A 19169-nucleotide genomic window follows, 5' to 3' on the forward strand; every position below is an offset into this window, starting at 1 on the left:
TGGAGCAGGTCCTCAAGGAATCCATTTTGAGACACTTGGAAAAGAGGAAGGTGATCAGGAACAGTCAGCATGGATTCACCAAGGGCAAATCATGCCTGATTAACATGATTGCCTTCTATGATGAGATGATTGACTCTGTGGATGAGGGGAAAGCAGAGGAAGAGATATACCTTGACTTTAGCAAAGCTTTTCAGATGGTCTCCCACAGTATTCTTATCACCAAGTTAAAGAATAATAGGTTGGATGAAGGGACTATAAGGTGGATAGAAAGCTGACTAGATCATTGGGCTCAATGGGTAGTGATTAACGGCTCGATGTCTATTTGGCAGCTGGTAACAAGCGGAGTTCCCCAGGGGTCGGTGCTGGGGCCAGTTTTGTTCAACATCTTCATTAATAATCTGGAGGATGGGGTAGATTGCACCCTCAGCAAGTTTGCAGATGACACTAAGCTGGGGGAGTGGTAGATACGCTGGCGGGTAGGGACAGGATACAGAATAACCTAGATAAATTAGAAGATTGGGCCAAAAGAAATCTGATGAGGTTCAACAAGGACAACTGCAGAGTCCTCCACTTAGGACGGAAGAATCCCATACACTGCTACAGACTGGGGACCGACAGGCTACGTAGCAGTTTGGCAAAAAAAGACCTGGGGGTTACTGTGCACAAGAAGCTGAATAGGAGTCAGAAGTGTGCCCTTACTGCCAAGAAGGCTAATGGCCTGCATTAGAAGGAGCATTGCCAGCAGACTGAGAGAAGTGATTATTCCCCTCTATTGGCACTGGTGAGGCCACATTTGGAGTATTGTGTCTAATTTTGGGCCCCCCACTACAATTTGTGGACAAATTGAAAAAGTCCAGCAGAGGGCAACAAAAATTATTAGGGGGCAGGGGCACATGACTTATGAGGAGAGGCTGAGGGAACTAGGCTTGTTTAGCCTGCAGAAGAGAAGAACAAGGGGGGGATTTGATAGCAGCTCTAACTACTTGAAAGGGAGTTCCAGGGAGGATGGAGCTAGGCTGTTCTCAGTGGTGGCAGATGACAGAAGTAGGAGCAATGGTCTCAAGTTGCAGTGGAGGAGGTCTAGGTTGGATATTAGGAAAAACTTTCTCACTAGGAAGGTGGTGAAGCAATGGAATGGGTTACCTAGGGAGATGGTGGAATCTCCATCCTTAGAGGCTTTTTAAGGTGCAGCTTGACAAAGCCCTGGCTGGGATGATTTAGTTCGGGTTGGGTCCTGCTTTAAGCAGGGGGTTGGACTAGATGGCCCCATGAGGTCCCTTCCAACCCTAATCTTCTATGATTCTATGATAATTGCTGAACTCTGCCTCCAGTTCTAACACTGGCTTCTTTTGAGCCCTTGGATACAGTCACTTTCCCTCTTAAGTGAGTTTTTCAGAAGTGCTCAAAGCTGCCTTCAGTGGAATCCAATGCCATGCTAGACCAGAACACTGGGTTCTATTCCCAGTTGGATGACTGTGAGCACTTAGCCCGGTGTTAGTCTCTGTGTCCAGTTTCCCCCTCTAAAATGAGGACAATGATATTGACCTCCTTTGTAAAGTGCATTGAGATGTACTGATGCAAAGAACAAGAGCCAGAGGTATTATTATCCTTCGCTCTTTAAACACTCTGAAAGACATGTCTGTACACGGTTATGGAATTCTTTTGTTGACAATTACAAAGCTTACAGGATTGCCTCTTAGAGCAGCCCCACTTGTACAGTATTTTAGTCCATTCTTCCATCTAACTCCTTACCCGGCCACTCTTGATAACCTCATTGGTATCACCCAATGCCAGCTCAGCTGATGCCTTATTGAACTCTGCCAGCCCAGCAATGGGCAAATACTCCTTGTCCATCTTCTTAGCAGCTATTTGGGCCTCTGCCTAAGAAAGGAACACACATGTTCAGTTTCTGCTAATGTTCTACAGGCTTCCCAAGGCTCTGCCAGGGGTAACATACATTAACAAGTTTCATTCTCTTAGCACTCATTATAAGGTACCATCCAAGAACAAATGGATATAAACTGGCCATCAACAAATTCTGGATTGAAATTAGGCAAAGGTTTCTAACCAGAGGAGTGACGTTCTGGAACATCCTTTCAAGGGGAGCAGTAGGGACAAAAAACCTAACTGGCTTCAAGACAGAGCTTGATAAGTTTATGGAAGGGATGATATGATAAGACTGCCTACAATGGCAAGTAGCCAATCTGCGAATGCTAGCAGCAAATACCTACAACAGCCAGTGATGGGACACTAAATGGAAAGGGCTCGGAGTTACTACAGAGAATTCTTTCCCAGGTGTTCTGGCTGGTGGGTCTTACCACAAGCTCAGGGTCTAACTGATCACTAAATTTGTGGTCAAGAAAGACTTTTCCCCTGGGTCATATTGGCGGAGACCCAGGGGGTTTTAACTTTTCTCTGCAGCATGGGTCACTGCAGGTTTAAACTAGTGTAAATGGTGAACTGGATTCTCTGTAACTTGAAGTCTTTAAACCATGATTTGAGGACTTCAGTAACTCAGCTGAGGTTAGGAGTCTATTACAGGAGTGGGTGGGTGAGGTTCTGTAGCCTGCAATGTGCAGGAGGTCAGACTAAATTATCATGATGATCCCTTCTGACCTTAAAGTCTATGAACTCCAGCTCAGCTGAGTTATCTCCCAGAGATTAGGGCTCCATTCAAAGTCAAAGCCATCTATGGCAACCTGTCAGCAGAAATATTTATTGCTATTGCCTCAGAAGCAAGGTTTACAGATAGTTTGACACAAAACATTGAGGCTCTGAACCCAGCATTGCTGCTTGTGAGCAACTGGTGCCTGCCCAGTGAGTATTACTGAGCCAGACAGCCTGAAACTAGAGGAAACAGCCCCTTCCAGCTTCATTAGCTGCAAGAGCTGCAGCAGAGACCATCTCCTGCTTAATGTGAAAACATCCCGCTGAAAGTGAGAGCTACCATTTATAGCAGAAAAATTTCTATGCCTGGAAATAGACCCCCAGCTATCTCAGTACTGAGGTACAAGTGACTTATGCTGGCTTAGAGGTAAATCTTAGCTACATTGGCAAAGTTACCAAATGTTCAAGACACTTTTAAAACCATCTGGAGCTACAGTATAGACAAAGCTCTGACAAATGATTTAGTTAAACTGCCTAAAAGCAAGCTGAACTAAACAAGTTATAAAAATGGTTCTGGCTGTCACAGTTTTTGTCTACACTGAGGCTCCAACTGGTTTTAAAAGCGGTTCAGCTAAAGGGGTTTAGATATGAGAGTGACTCCCCAGCATAGGCAAGGCCTCAGGAATTCAGTTACAAATCTGAATGCTCACAAACCATGTAGGTCAGAGAGTAGCAACAAGAACAGTGGATGGCACCCACATTCTCCTTAGCACATTTGTCTTGCCTACTGCAGCCAACAAAGACACCTGTATCCTGTCCAGGTGGGGAGGAGCATTTAGGAACACACCAGTAGACCCACAACAAAGGGTCAGTCACTGCCAAGGTTCAGATGCCTGGAGGAAATTTCTCTCTCAGAGATGTTGATTTCAATAAGTCTGACAATGCAGATCTGAGAGGCTCCAGGTAACATAATCCCACCTTCACCGTAATCCCCTAAAGGGCACAGTCGGTGTCCAATCTCCCCATTCAGAATTTCAGACTGGATTAGAGAGAAGCCAGTAAGCATCAGTGGAATTTCTGAGACTGCTCTTTATTAGATTAGCATTAGCTTTCTCACTGACACAGCAGGATTTAGTCTTGCATCAGTCTTGTTTACTAAAAAACAAAAGTTTAAGAGATTCAGGCAACATAATCCCCAAGGAAGCCCAATCCTGACCCCATGGAAGTCAGATGCCAGATTTGTTATATACAGTACTTCAATGGGAGCAGGATTTGGTTCTAGAGAAGTACTTTAGTTCTTCCTTCAGATGTCAGTTAACTTGATCCAATAGAGTCGTCTTCCAGACCACCTAGTGCTGGCAATAGGAATGCACATTAACTCCATGCACCACCTGTTTGATTAGAAGCAAAGTCTTTCATATCAAGTAACTGAGACACTCTTCACTCCACAGACAGTAGCTACAGTACCTTCATGTCACACGATGCTTTGATTTTACAACCCCCCCCCAGAGCAGCTGGTGCCAGGCTTACTTTGCGGACACTGTTCAGGACATATGGCTTCCCGGTATCATCCCGGTATGCCCCAACACCCAGGTTCATCTTCTTAGTATTGGTGTCTCGTTTAAAGGCTTCAGTCACCCCCAAAATAGGATCAGGCGGTCCCATCTCCACATGAGACCACCAGGAGCTGCAACAAGGAACACAAGTGAAAGGATTAGGTTTATGAACAGAAGGAAATGGTCCATGGCCTAAAGATGTTTGTTATATCCTGGCCTATTGGCTCAACTGTAGCAGGATTTCTTTGGAGTTGGTATCCAAGGGCCAAGGATGAAGTATTTTAAGTATCTACAGCAGGGGTGGGGAACCTTTTTTCTGGCAAGGGACTGATGGTGGCCTGAGTGTCTGCCGCCGAATTCCCCGCCGCCGCCGTGAAACTGCGCCGCCGCCGAATTCCCCCCCGCCGCCGAAAAGAGGCAAACGGCGGCAGGGTTTTGACGGCGGGCACTGCCCGCCCCCCCCCACGGAACCCCACCGCAAAACCGCACCGCCGCCACATAACCGCCGAATTCCCCCCCCCGCCGCCAGGGCCAGACCAAATGATTTCGGACGTCCCGCGGGCCAGACCAAATGATTTCACGGGCCTTATACGGCCCGCGGGCCGGACGTTCCCCACCCCTGATCTACAGCATAAACAAGCCATAGCTTCCCTCCTTCTCCACAGACTAACTATTCCCAGTGTGGCTAGTTTCTCAGTTAAGCCAATATCAAATAAGTGGAAGAGTGCCCAAACCCGCTCTGGGTGCCTTTCCTCACCCAGTTGCAAAGGGTGGAGAAAGGTATTACAGAAGAACTTCAGAATTACAAACATCAGAGTTACAAACTGACCAGTCAACCACACACCTCATTTGGAATTGGAAGTACACAATCTGACAACAGCAGAGACAAAAAATAAAAAAGCAAATACAGTACTGTATTGTGTTAACCATAAACTACTAAAAAACAGAAGAAAAGCAGCTTTTTTCTTCTGCATAGTAATGTTTCAAAGCTCTATTATGTCAATGCTCAGTTGTAAACTTTTGAAAGAACAACGTTTTGTGCAGAGTTACAAAGAAGCTCTGTTCTTGAGCTGTTTGTAACTCTGTGGTTCCACTGTATAGTGACAGCACAGCGACAATCCCACCCTCACACTTAGAGGAAATCAGGATGGGATTTTCAAAGGGGGATGAAGGGAGTTTGAAACTCAGCAAGAGTTGGGTGCCTAACTCCCTCAGGTCCCTTTGCAAGTCCCAGTCTAGATCGCTGGTGCCATGCAAATACAAACTGCTATACCATTTCAACGCAAGCTGCATTGACCTGCTGGTCTGGTACAGTTCAGGCAGGTACAGTGTAAGCTCCACTGTACACTGACGTCAAGCCTCATCTGGTGGAAAAGCCAGCCTCTCTGTTGTACCTGAAAATTCTGTATGAATGCAGCATTGCACGCACACAGACATGACTAAAAACGTTTATGGTGACAGAGGCAGTTAAGAGCACTGCTTATAAGAAAAGTCATCCCGGAAATAAAACAATTTATGCTCCATTACACACTCAAATCACTAGACATCTGGAACAACATTTAGACTTGCTTCAGTTAACAAGCAAACAGCTACAGCTCAATCCAGTCTCTCTGTAAATCATTAACGGGTAGCAACTAAAGGATCTGATGATTTTCAGATGTGCTGGGCCCCCAGAACCCCACTGAAGTCAATGGGAGCTGTGGGTGTCCAGCACTAAAATTAAAGACAACTAAAAAAAGGCCACAACAGACAGAAGCCACACTTGCATTGTTTTACTTTGTCCTAGATGCGTCTTTAGTACTGGTCTCTGATTGTAAGCTCTTCAGGCCAGGGACTATACCCACTTCTACTGTGCCCAGCATAACAACCTGGGAAAATCCCTAATATGTTTTATGAAAATTGTGTGACTCAATTTCTCTGTTCAATTTTGTAATATTGCCTGATCAAATGCATAGAACTAAGTCAAAGGAAACTAAGAACCTCGCAAAAAAAGTAAAACAATGACAGATAAGTCACAGCCTCACCTACACAGCTTCAAATGAGTTAAGATAGCCTTCAAATGGTGAAAGTATTCACCTCGCTGGCTCCATCTAGGCTAAGCCTAGGATCAAGAAGATTTAACCCCTAAAAGATCCTAAAAATGAGGAGGGAAGAGTTGTGGGGGCAAGCTGAGAGAGGCTGTCCAGAGACACACAGCCCAGGCTGTAAGCAGCACAGGCTGTTTCTCCCAACTCAAGAGATGACAACTAAGGCCTGGTCTACACTAGACTGTTTTGTCGAAAAGTCAGCTTTTTTCAACAAAACAGTGCTGGTGTACACACTGCAATCATATCCTCCCTCTTTCCTCCTCCCCCCTCCCGCCCAAATAAAACAGCCATTTTTTCAACAAAATAAAACCATCTCGACAAGAGGCGTAGAGGTTTTTTTGCCCAACTTAAATAAAAAAAGCATCAGTGTAGACATAGTGATACAATTATGTCACAGTAAGCGGCCTTGGGAAGTGTCCCACAATGCCCATCCTGACCACTCTGGCTATCAGTTTGAACTCCACTGCTCTGCTTTGAAGTCTCCCTTTAAAATCCCGTGACTTTTTGAAATTCCACTTCCTGCTTTGTCAGGGCGTGGAGAACTCATATCTCATCTTCCCAGCTGACCATGGCAGCTCCATGAACCACACGCTCTTCCACTTGGAGCACACGGGAACTGCTGGACCTGATCGGCATTTGGGAAGAGTCAGCCATGCAGTCCCAGCTCCGCTTCAGCCGAAGGAATTTGATACTTATGGCCAGATTTCTCGTGCCATGGTAGAGAAGGGCTATGAATGGGATACGCTGCAGCGCTGAGCTAAAATCAAGGAGCTGCAGCAGAGCTACTAGAAGACCAGGGAGACAAACCATCACTCTGGTGCAGAGCCAAAGACCTGCCACTTCTACAAAGAGCTGGAAGCCATCCTCAGCAAAGACCCCACCTCCACCCTGAAGACATCCGTGGATACCTCTGCGGACACCGGAATCAACCCTGACAAAGAAGTTGTCAACGAGGAGGTGGAGTTGGAGGACGATTCAAACCTGGGGACCAGTTCATTTGGTAAGGTTGGGAGTTAGGAGCTGTTCTCAACCCCAGAAGTTTGCAGCCAGACCCAGCCCTACAGCTCTAGTGTGCAAGATGCAGGAGAGGGGAGCTCTAGTAAATGTATTTCAAAGCTGATGCTGCTTGTATATAGGAGGCACAAGGGGCCTTTGCTTTGCTAAATCATAGAGGTAGTTGAAGGGACAGAAATGCACCACAGTAGCTGTATTTCCATGGGCTTTCCCATTTCCTTGTGCACCCCAAGTGCAGCTAAGAAGCATATTAATGCACATCGCAATTTCACAGGTATCCTCTGTGAGATCTCTAGGAAGCTTTCCTGGAGGTACTCTTCAATTCTCTGCCTCAGATTCCTTGGCAGAGTGACTCTATTCCTTCCCCCACTGTAGAACACTTTCCCATGCCAATTGGCAATCATTTGTGTAGGGCCAAAGTGATATACAGATGACCAGCATAGGGACCGGTTTGAAGCTGCTCACATGGAGGAGATGCACCCTGGCATCCCTGTTTACTCTCAGAAGCAAGATATCTGCATCTATAGTGTTAGGGCACCTACAAAAATGCTTCTGTTCATTGTTTCTTATGCTTCCACAGATGTGACCTTCACAGCTAAAACCTCTACACCAGCAAAGTACCTCCAGGTGATAAGGAAGTGACCTTAAAGAAGCAAGGAGGAGATATTGCAGGAACTTCTCCAGTCCTCTGAGGCGACCAAGAGGAAAAAAAAGGGCAGAGAGACAATCCGTGACCGAAAGCCAGAAGAAAGAAAGACAGGAAAGGAAGGACAACCATGAACAGGTGATGGCAGGTCATGAGCGCATGATCAAAGCCATGGAGAAGCAGACGGAGCTGCTTACGACAATAGTGACATTGCACACAGGGTTCACGCATGCTCGCCTCCCCTTGCAGCCACTACAGAACTGCTTTCCATGTACTCCCCAAACATTCCTACGAAACACCTGGCCCATCTCATTACCCCTTACACACTCCACCCCTTCAGACAGCTATGAGAGCAATGGTCCAGCAACTTACACCCAGCTGTCATGGCTCACACTGGCCCTCACTGCTTCCCTCCAGCCCTGTGGAGTTTTTTTTGTTTGTTTTTGTTGTGAACTGTTTTGCATGTAATAAAGACAAGCTCTGAGAATAAGCACTTATTTCTGCATTGTACATAGTACATTCACCTGCCACTAATACACAGCTCAAGCTGGATAGCAGTCGTAGAATGGCAGTGCTGCTAACAAAAACACCATACTGGTTCTCATTCTCAAAATGGGTCCATAATGCCTCCCTGATTCAAATGGCCCCCCGTTGTGCCGCTCTAATACCCCTACCATCTGACTGTTCATATGCAGATGCAAGACAATCTGCCTCTGTGAGCCACCCAGGGGCAAGCTTTTCATCCTTAGCTTCACATAAATTATGGAGCACACAGCAGGCGGCTCTAACCATGGGAATACTGTCCTCACTGAGGTCTAGCCTACCATAAAGGCACCTCCAGCAAGCCTTTAATCTGCCAAACATACATTCAACAATCATTCGGCACCTGCTCAGCCTGTTATTGAAGCACTCCTTGCTGCTATCTAGGTTGCCCGTATAAGGCTTCATGAGCCATGGCATTAGTGGGTAGGCTGGGTCTCCCAGGATCACTATAGCCAACTCGACTCCCCCATTGGAATCTTTTGGTCTGGAAAGAAAGGATCCATATGTAGCTTCCTGTACTGGCCAGTGTTTCTGAAGATACGTGCATCATGTACCTTTTCTGACCAGCTCACATTGATGTCAGTGAAATGCCCACAGTGATCCATAAGCACCTGCAGCACCATAGAGAAGAACCCCTTTCTATTGATGTACTCCGTCACAAGATGGCACGCATATCCCAATTTTGGTGCTGGACCATCTATTGCCTTGCCAGTTAGGGAATCCCATTGTTGCGAAGCCATCCACACACATTTCCAAGACTTACAGTCCTTCATGGCAGAATGTGGTTAATGACCCTGCACAGTTGTGATAACACTGATCCAATGGTGGACCTCCCAATTCCAAACTGATTAGCGATTGACCGGTAGCAGTCTGGAGTTGCCAGCTTCCACACGGCGATCACAAGGCACTTCTCCACCGAGAGGGCAACTCTCATTCAGATGTCTTGTGTCACAGGACAGGGGTGAGTGCCACAGAGTTCCAGTGGCTTTGCACATTCAAAAGTTTTGCAGCCACTGCTCGTCATCCCAGACCTGCATAACAATGCAATCCCAGCACTCAGTGCTTGTCTCATGCACCCAAAAGTGGCAGTGCACTGTGTGCAGATGCTCCATGAATGCAAACAGTAATCCGGTGCTGTTTGTTTGTATGGCACACAGCAGGTCAGGTGCCTCAGATTCCTGTTCCAATTGGGAGCTCATGATATACTGTGCGACCAGCCGTGACATGTTTTCAGAACGCTGACAGCAACAGTGGAGAGCAGTGCAGTATCTATCCTTTCAAATAGAGATAGTGGGTGCAGAGGAAATGAAGGGGGGGAGGGGAGTACTAGAAAGTGTGGATGTGTATTAACGATACAATGAGCACTGTGTGGACGGGCACAAGCGTTGTAATTACAGCACTTTTTCATCACCAATGTAATTACCATCGAAAAACCTTTCTAGTATAGACTAGGCCTAAGCCTAACCCACCCGAGCTAGCAATAGAAATGCTAAGTTTAGTAAGGGAATATGTGTGCAGGCCTGTTGTTTTAGAGAAGACCATTTAAGAACTGTATGCCTTTTGGGCAAAATGAGTCATGCTTTATTCTGAAGACACTGTTCCTGTATCACTGCAAACATGCTGTCACAGGCTTCCAAAAGGCATCCCTGGCAGAGTCTCAACCCAGTGAGACCTGCTGAGTTAGTCACGGTTTGTATCTAAGGGGCTGTAAACGAGGTCCTAGTTTTAGACAGGGCTAACTGGAAAATTCTGCCTCAGCAGAGGTAAAGGCCCGAGGCCTGTGGGGGTGCACTCAGAGATCCCAAGAAGGGACAGTGGTGCAATTAACCCAGTAACCACAGCAGCTAGCACAACAGGGCCACGAATCTGATCACTGCTACTGGCCACTACTGTAATGCCAATGTTTGAATAAAGAATGCAGACTCTCATAAGCACAGACCATGTGTATTTGAAAGGACCTCTCAACACAGTACCATTACATTTAGCCCACAGAACTGCTTTGACTGAGCGTGGTGTGCAAGAATTCACAATTTTTCTACTGTACCTGGATGTGTTATGACATAAAAGGCACTGACAGGTGCTCACTTGTCTTGCACATGATCAGAGAGAAGTAAGACTGCTGTCACAATCCGTTTTCTCCAATGAATTATGATTTCAGGGTCCAACCCTGCCCTCTATGCCTAAGCAAGAGTTCCATTTTCTTGCAGTGGAAGCTTTGGCCCCCAAGTACAGAGTGCAGCATTTGCGCCTCAGAAAGCCCCCGGGCCATTCTTCCTATCTACGTGCTTTTATCCGCATTACTGTCACTCCAAGGAAGAGGAAAAACCCTATTAATGTCAAGGACACACCAGACAGACTATAAAAAAAAAACACCTTATTATTTCTGTTGGGCCATGTCTAATGCCCAGCTGCACAATGCCAATGTCTGCAGACAGCAGAGGTGGCACAGAGAATGAGGCCTGGAATTTTTAAACTGCACCCTTAATTTAATGAGCAGATACACATTTAATGAGGGTCCCCAGCATGAACAGCAGGACTATTATGAAGAATACCTCAGGCAGCTCTGAGCCAGAGAACAGCAGCCCTGTATTACATAGACTGACAATCTTTATGCTAAAACAGTGAGAGTCTTGTGGCACCTTAAAGATTAACATTTATTTGGGCATAAGCTTTTGTGGGCAGAAACCCACTTCATCAGATGCATGAATCTTTATACTGAGAGTTTGTCACAAATATACATATACACCCACTAACCTAGGATCCGGCGGTTTGGGAAGTTTTTGGCAGAATGTGACTAGTGACAGGAGATTACCACAGAAAGGCAGTGAGATCCAGTGGTAGGGTACTGAGCTGGGACTCAGGAAGTCTGGGTTCTTTTCCTGCTCTGCCACTAACCTGTGTTATACTGGGCAAGTCCTGTCCCCTCTGTGCCTCAATTTCCTCTCCGATCATTTGTCTGGTCTATTTAGATTGTAAGCTCTTTGGGACAGGGACTGTTACTGTGTTTGTACAGCACCTAACATAAGGGAATCCAATCTCAATTGGGCCCTCTAAGCACTATTGTAATATAAATAACTGCCTAAACAGTTTATGTTTATGTTGCTCTCATCACCATAGTAATTCCCAAATAAAGTCCATCTCTCTATTGCTACTGGGAGGAGTATCTTGAAAGGATGTAAGGATGTGTGTCAGCACAAAACTTAGTGCCTTAACTGCTTTTAAAATGGACAATATTTTTGTTTTTAGAATTTATGGACGGTTGATTATAGAAGCTGTTTATATGAGTATAACTATATAAGTAGTATCAGCTTAGGGAGGAGGAGGAGTCTACACTAATGTACATCCCGCAACACATACCTCCCTACTGATTTTTAGGTGCTTAGATTGAGCTGCAAAAGTTCAGGCTACTTTTACATCTGAGATGGCAACAGCACTTTGTATTTTTACAGCATCTTTCACTCAAGCAGCGTAAAGTGCTTTACATATTAAAGTCTCAAACATGGAAATCCTTAAGCAGATCAATGAACTCAATGGGACTATTCATATAGCTAAGGGTCTGCAGGATCAGGCATTAAGGCTATATCTACACTGACGGCAGCAAATTCACCGCTGTCAGATTGAATTTTCCAGTTTGACTGAGAAGCAGGGAAGACACACTCAATAGATCCAGAAGTCGATCTAATAAAACCACCGCCCCAAAAACCATAGCGCTGTGTCGATGGCTACACGTTTCCCGTCAGTGCAGAGCTGTGGAGACGGCGCGCTAAACAGAAGTTACGAAATCGATGGGAGTTACACAAAGCTACACTGAATTTTTCCAGCAGTGTAGTAGTAAGTAAATAGTTAAGCCTCAACACTCCTGTGAGTTAAATATATTCATTCCAAGCCTGTTGTCATTGGCTCTAGATTAGCTGTAGGGCTGATGATTTTCATGTTCACTCTCAGCCAAGGAATGGATTTTGGGGTGAACACTGAAGAGAGGAGGGAAACCGAAGACTGCTAATCCCAGCCTGACATCACTAATAACTTTGATAAGGAGTTGCATGAAATAAACAATCTTTGCAGTAAGAAACCTCAATGGCCTTCTGGTCATTTTGTAACCAGTCAACAAATTAACAGGGAGAGAGGGGCATCTCTGACAGCTACAGATCTTAATATTTCAAATGGCATCTGGCACATCCAGCTCATTCCAAGAGGAAGAAACTTTTTAATAGCTAGCCACATCACAAAGAGAATATTAAAAAGCAGAGTTCAGTATAACAGCCCTCCCCCCATTATATTTCACCTCTTCATGTCCCTTCAGTTTAGTTTATTCAGCTTACTTAATTAGAGGCCTGCTCCATTGTATGCAATACTTGCACACAAGTGCAGGATAAAATACCAATGTTTCTCTTCAGGATATCAGGAAATGCTGTTTTTACACTTCCTCTGAAACCCCACCATGATGTGATAGATACATGACATATTGTACAAAAAGTAGCATGCAATACAACACTAACGTTTCTTTTGTGTCCTTTAAGAGCCCTAACTCTCCTCTTCCCAGGAAGCCTTGCTTTTCCACACTGCCAAGAACCACTGAACACTAAGCAGTGTCCAGAAAATGAAGATTCCTTGACAGCAGTCATTCCCCTCCCACAGTCTGAGTGTGCAGCCTCTTAACTACTTTGAACTTCTGGTGCTCCAGGATGGTCAGGTGCCCAGCACAGTGACCCCCACTTGATAGTGCAAAATGCCATCACTAGATCATTATAAGCTTTTATTTTAAAATGACAAATCTGAAGAATTTCAGTCTCTTGAAAGAGCTCTGGCTACACCTACTATCTTTCCTATGTGTCTATTTCCTAAGAGGACATGTTGTCTAAAGAAATCACAGAACAGGGACTTCCCAATTTCTTACCCCAACTCTGTCTTTTGGGCAATTAATTGACCCTGTCTGCCTCAGTTTCCTTACCATTTACATGCATACAGCTAATGGGACTCACCTTTTTTTAAAGTCACATCTCTCTGAATTTCCCTCTATTCTTGTTACAGCTAACATCTAAAAATCGCTGTAACTGAGATCAGAAACAAAAATAATCATGTTTACCCACAGTGTGTCTACTCTGTGCAGCTGACACCGCCTTGTGCATGGTAGATTTCATGATCTCCCCTCCAATTTGTGTGGCTCTTTCAATATTTATCAGGCAGGCAGGCTCAGGACAAGATTACAACATGCTTTAAGCACCGCAGAGCTATGAGTGCTAGCGCTGCCAGGATAAACCCATCCTTAGGGGACGGCTGGCCACAGAGCAGATGGTCAAAGCCCTAAACTCAGTGGCAGAGCCAAGAATGTAACAGTAAGACACAGAGGCTAGTATGCTGGGTGCCAGCACCCAGGGGCCCACCCTGACCGCAGCAGCACCCACTTTGGCGGGAGAGAGAAGGGTGTAACATGGGTCTAGCCGGGCGGCCTGGTGTCCTGCCAGGCGTTCATGGCACAACCGGGCGTAGATGGGCCTGATCTCGGTCCCCCCACCCTCAGGGCATGCGCTGGAGGGGCGGGGCCAGCAGGACACTGAGACCGGAAAGGGGGGTGCTGCTCTGTCCTCTAAACCGGGACCTGAAGGGCACGCGTGCCGGCACCGGCAGCCCGTGGGAGCCAATTGCTGCGGCGGGCTACCACCACGCCCGCCTCATCGCAGCCAATCCAAGATGCCTTTTCCGACCACGCCGCACGCCCAACATCCACCGTCACCAGCCCGCGGCCTGCCGCCTAGGGAAAGCGCCGAAGGACATACGACACCGTGACCGCACGGGTCGCTTCCTCGTAACGGGAGCAAATGGGGGGCACCTCAGCGTGTCCTCGGGGCTCTTTGCCCCCAGCACGAGGGCAGCGGCCGGCCAGGTGTCACCCCAGCACCCTGCAGACAGAAGACAGACACCCCCCGTCTCCCCGCGCGGCGCCCAGGACAGCACCCCCGCTCGCGGGGTCCATTCCCGGGGCAGTGGCGAGGGCCCACGGGCCGAGCTCGCTCAGCCCCGGGCAGCTCCCGCAAGTGCCCCCTAGGGCGAGGGGCGGGCCCCCCGCCCCCGATGCCCTTCCGCCGCGCTAGCCTGTCCGCCTCGGGTCCGTTCCGTCCCCCGTTACCTGGCTCTGGCTCCCAAGGGGGCCAGGCAGGGGTGGCGCCGGGCCGCGACGGAGCGCAGGAGCCGGCCGGGCTGCAGCAGAGCCATGGCTGCGGCAGGAGCTGAACTGACCGGCATTGAGCAACTGACTGAACTACGCTTGGTGCCACAGAGACAAACTGCCCGTGGCTGGCTCCTCCTCCTCCTCCTCCGTTGGCTCCACCCACGCCGCTAGGAGGCTAGGAGGACTATCTGCAGGCGGTGCCCGCGTGGCTGCGTCTGAATCCTGGTTCTTGGGGGGGTGGGGGGTTGGAGTTGTGCACGTGGTGTGTCGCTCCCAATTTACAGCAGGTGGATTGCTGTTAAGGGGGCACTGCAGGGTATAAAATAACCCCAGTGTGTTACAAGCACTGTACAGGCATTAGCAAATTAATCCTCCAGGCTGGCCTGGGATGCAGGTGGCTCCCATCTGAGGCAACGTGGCCTAGCAGATAGTACACTGGGCTGGGACTCAGGAGACCTGTGCGCTCATCCCAGCTCTGCCATTGGCTTTGGCCCACAGCATCTGGTTCTTAGACGCTTAAATTCCAAAGATTGCAATGGAAATTAGGTGTCTGAATACTTTTGAGGATCTGGGCTCTTCCTCTGTGCCTCAGTTTCCCCATGTGTAAAATGAGGATAATAATATTTACCTCCTTTTGTAAAGCACTTTGATGTCTACTGCTTAAAAGTGCTATACAAGAGCTAGGTATTATTATTATTATTATTTTATTAATTACAACGGATGAGTAAAGTGAAAGGAAGAAAGAAAGTGATTTATCTAAGGTCAGGCTGCCTAAGCGTTCTGTAGCAACACACAATTTCCTAACAAGAACACTATCTGGGCGTATATCTTTCCTCCACCAATCCTCCTCCACTAGAGAACTGGCAGGATTTAGAGGGCAGGGCATCTGAGCAACTGCAGAGGTGGACAGGGCAGGTCTAGTGCCTCGCCCTGCGAGGGAGGGTGCTGGTTCTTAACCAGCTGATCCTGTCCATGCTCTGGCACCAACTCACCACCCTGGTCCCTATCCTGAGTTTCCTGGCCCACCTCCAGAAGCTCATTCTGGAGTTCTTTTGGCCAGAACTGCTCTGGGTCTCTGCAGGGGTCCTGAATCTCCCCCTGGAGGAAGGGGGCGAGGGCAAGTGCTTCGTCCACAGCTAGGTGCATACCTTCTGCCTCCAGAGACTCCTTTATAGTGCAGGTAGTCCAGCATGAAGCACACTGGTGCACACCTTCCTCCGCCGTCTCTGAGGTCTCTGATGTGACCAGCAGCTCTTTTATCACCCCCCGAGGGGTCTTCCGCAAGACTTCTCCGAGCTGCCAGTTGTTTTGTGTGTTTTTTCTCTTGCCTTATTGCCTAGGGTGCCATAGCAATACAGTTAGATTATTAGGGGATAGCTCAACCAATCCTGGCTACTTTTCGTGTTAGTTTTAGTGTAGTTCAATAAAGACTTTTCATGGGTTTGCATCTCTCTGTGTTCTATGCTGATTTCTCTCTGAAAACAAGTACTTTCCAAGGATTTAACATAACACCGATCTTCTACCAGGACCTCCTCCGGACCTGGAGGCTGGTCTCAGCAACCAGGTCCGTGGTGGCCGCCAAGGGGGCGGACCTCCTCACGGAGCCCCTGCTACACAATCCCCATCTCAGCGTGCAGGTGGCGGAGTCCCTCCTGGTGCTCCAGAGGCTGGTCTTGGCAGGCGTCACCAAGATCGAAGACCTCCTGGACTATGACCGGGGGACTGGGTGGATCCCCAAGTGCTGGGTCGGCCCCACCCTTCGAACACCACGGTAAGTACTCCAGGAGGTGAGTGCAGCCTTACCACCTACCTTGAGTGGGTCCTGAGGGTGCTCCCCTCCCGCCCCTCACCCTGGGCCCTCCAGACCTTCTCACTGGGCCCCTGTGCCGTGAGCACCCCAGTCACCCACTCCACCCACCCCATGCAGCTGGTGTGCTTCCGAACCGTGCCATGGGCACATCTCTACATGCTTGTGCTCCACACTCTCCACTTTCTCGCCCTCGTGTCCCACCCTGATAACAAGTGGTGGGACCTTTTACCACCTGTCAATGCTGAGGAACCCCAGTGGGCCAGTCTGTATTCCACCTTGCTTCCACGGCCTGCTGGAGATATTAGCTGGCAGCTCCTTCATGGAGCCCTGAGCATGGATGGGTACCTGGCGCGGTTCATCCCCATCCCAATACCTGCCCCTTTTGCAGAGTGAGGGAGACCCTGGTGCATGTATATCTGGAGGGTACCAGGCTGCAGCCTCTATTCCAGCTCCTCCAGAACCTCCTCCTGAGGGTCTGGCTGCACTTCTCCCCACATCTTCTGATCTTTGCACACCCCATCTTTGGCCCCACAAAGTCGCAGGACCTCCTCGTCAACCTCTTCACCTTGGCCAAGGCAGCCATCTACACCAGGAAGAGGAGGTTGACTGAGGAGGTGCTCTGCAACTGTGGGGCCTATTTCCATTCCTCTTTTCAATCACGCATCCGGGTAGAGTTCCTCTGGACCATGTCTGCTGACTCCTTAGCTGCTTTTGAGGAGTAGTGGGCACTGTCCAGGGTTCTGTGCTCGGTGTCTCCCTCAGGTCCCCCCCATTTAGCCCTTTGACCTTCACTTCTGTTCCTGATGTAAGCCAGGTCTGAATGTCTCAGTGGCACTCTCCCTGCTCAGTAGCTGAAAGGGGGGGCACTTTATTTGTATGGGCTTTGTATCTGCATGAGTACAATTAAGTATTTAGCATAACTTACCTAGGTGCTGAGCATAATGGGAAATGGTTAGCAGGGCTGGTTTTGGGCTACAAACCACTTTTGTGTTAACTGCTGGGGTAATGAAATGTTGTCCTTCAATTGTATGAACAGATGTCAGCAAAACTGTGCTTAGTTTGTTATGATAGAATCTGCACCCTAAACTAAACAGAGCTCCACAAGGGTGGCGGACAGATGTTTCATCCTAGAAATGGGGGGAGGTGGAGCAGTCTCCTATTGGGATTGCACCAGCCCTGGCAAAGGGCTGCCCCCAGACATGGAGTGATTTTCTCTTCCCCGTTGTTAAAAGGTAGAATTAATGACTCATCTTAGAGTCTTTTGTTTCTTGAAAGCAGGGACATTGCCTATATGTCAGCAGAAGGTTTACCCATAAGCTGAAATCACTAAGAGCTGAACCAGTAGAGGATCTGAGAAACCTGGCCTGACAACTAACAGAGCTGAGTGAGTACCAGGCAACTCTGGTGAGAGGCTGGGACAGTCGGTGCCAGCCTGGTGCAGTCAGTGGTTGGGAGAGAGGCTGGCACAGTCAGTGCCAGCCCGGTCAGCGGTTGGCAGAGGGGCTGGCACAGTTGGTGCCAGCCCGGTGCAGTCAGCGGGAGCCAGTGCAGCGGGAACCAGCAGTCGGTGGAAAACAGGCGTGGTCACTGCCAGCGGTCAGGGACTCAGCGAGGCCCAAACACGGTAGGAGACAGCAGCAGAGGGGGCCTGGTCAAGCCTGTGTCGGACAGGAGCGGCATAGGGGGTGGAGCCACACCCAAGAGGTGGACATTGCAACTACGCCAGTCAGTACAGGGGGAAGAAGGAAGGGAGAGGCGAAGGACATGCCCCATACTCTGGGAGGGGTTTGGTTCATTGAGTTCATGAACTCTGTTTGCACTGTTTCCCAAACCAGTGCTGTGTTACCTCTCTTTTGCTATTAAAAGATTTCTTTCTACACTCAGACTCTGTGCTTGCGAGAGGGGAAGTATTGCCCTTTGGGGGGCGCCCAGGGAATAGTGTGTAATTTTCCAGGTGACTGGATGGGGGCTCGAGCCAGTTTGCTGTTGTATCATTGAGAGGGACTCCTAGACATAGAACCTGGCCCTTGCTGCTGCCGACTCGGTCTGGCAGAAGGGTTACACTGTTTTTTCATTCGTTGTCCTCTGTAACCAGTTGATTCCCGGGGTCAGTAGCAGCTCCCCTTAGGCTGGGGGAGGGGCTTTTAGCTACCCACATCCCAGAACACAAATAGAAGGAACACTATAGATTATTAAAACCAATAGCATTTTCACTGATCCACTTTACTGTCCACCATTTGTGTAAATAGTTCATTTTTTGCCTTGAACAACAAAACGAGACTAGCCCGTTTCATTTTGTTTACAGTGAGCTTCTAATTACTCCACTGCCTGTTCTCCTGTGCTAGCAAAATGCATGTGTGGGATGTAAAACTCTGCAGGGTGATGTTTAAATCCATACACCTTTCTCTTGGAGTGTTGTCCCTTTGTGCATTGGAATGTGATGTCTCTGGTCTGCAGTGCATGGAATCTTAACTTTGTATCCTCTGTCTTGTTTTATTTAGCTTGTAGTCTTTTAGCCAGATAAATGTGACTTATCTTTGGGCCTAGCCCTGTAAATTCTCACTTGTGAGAAATCTTTACTTATGCAAGTAATTTGTGTAAATTTTGGAACTACTTGCATGCATAAGATCATGGGCCTTTGCTGTAGATTGCAGTGGCTTAAGTGGCCTTTATGTGATGAGGAATAAGAGGATGAACAGAGCAGCAATACCTCAGACCCCATTCTGGCCCACTTACA

General features: G+C 48.1%; 1 protein-coding gene across 1 annotated transcript in view; it reads right to left on the reverse strand.

The window, feature by feature from the left end:
* GOT2 (glutamic-oxaloacetic transaminase 2) overlaps positions 1 to 14733 on the reverse strand; it is a 28175-nt gene extending 13442 nt beyond the window's left edge. Inside the window, exons 1-3 of the mRNA XM_067546882.1 lie at positions 14581 to 14733; positions 4138 to 4294; positions 1753 to 1881 (exon numbers count right to left, since the gene is read on the reverse strand). Coding sequence (XP_067402983.1) covers positions 1753 to 1881; positions 4138 to 4294; positions 14581 to 14696 — 402 coding nt within the window. The 5' untranslated portion in view covers positions 14697 to 14733. The remainder of the gene's footprint in view (positions 1 to 1752; positions 1882 to 4137; positions 4295 to 14580) is intronic.
* Between the last annotated feature and the right edge of the window lie 4436 nt (positions 14734 to 19169).

This window comes from Emydura macquarii, unplaced genomic scaffold (assembly GCF_026122565.2).
Source record: "Emydura macquarii macquarii isolate MOO-44397 ecotype Brisbane River unplaced genomic scaffold, CSIRO-AGI_Emac_v2 contig_1170, whole genome shotgun sequence".
NCBI lineage: Eukaryota > Metazoa > Chordata > Testudines > Chelidae > Emydura > Emydura macquarii.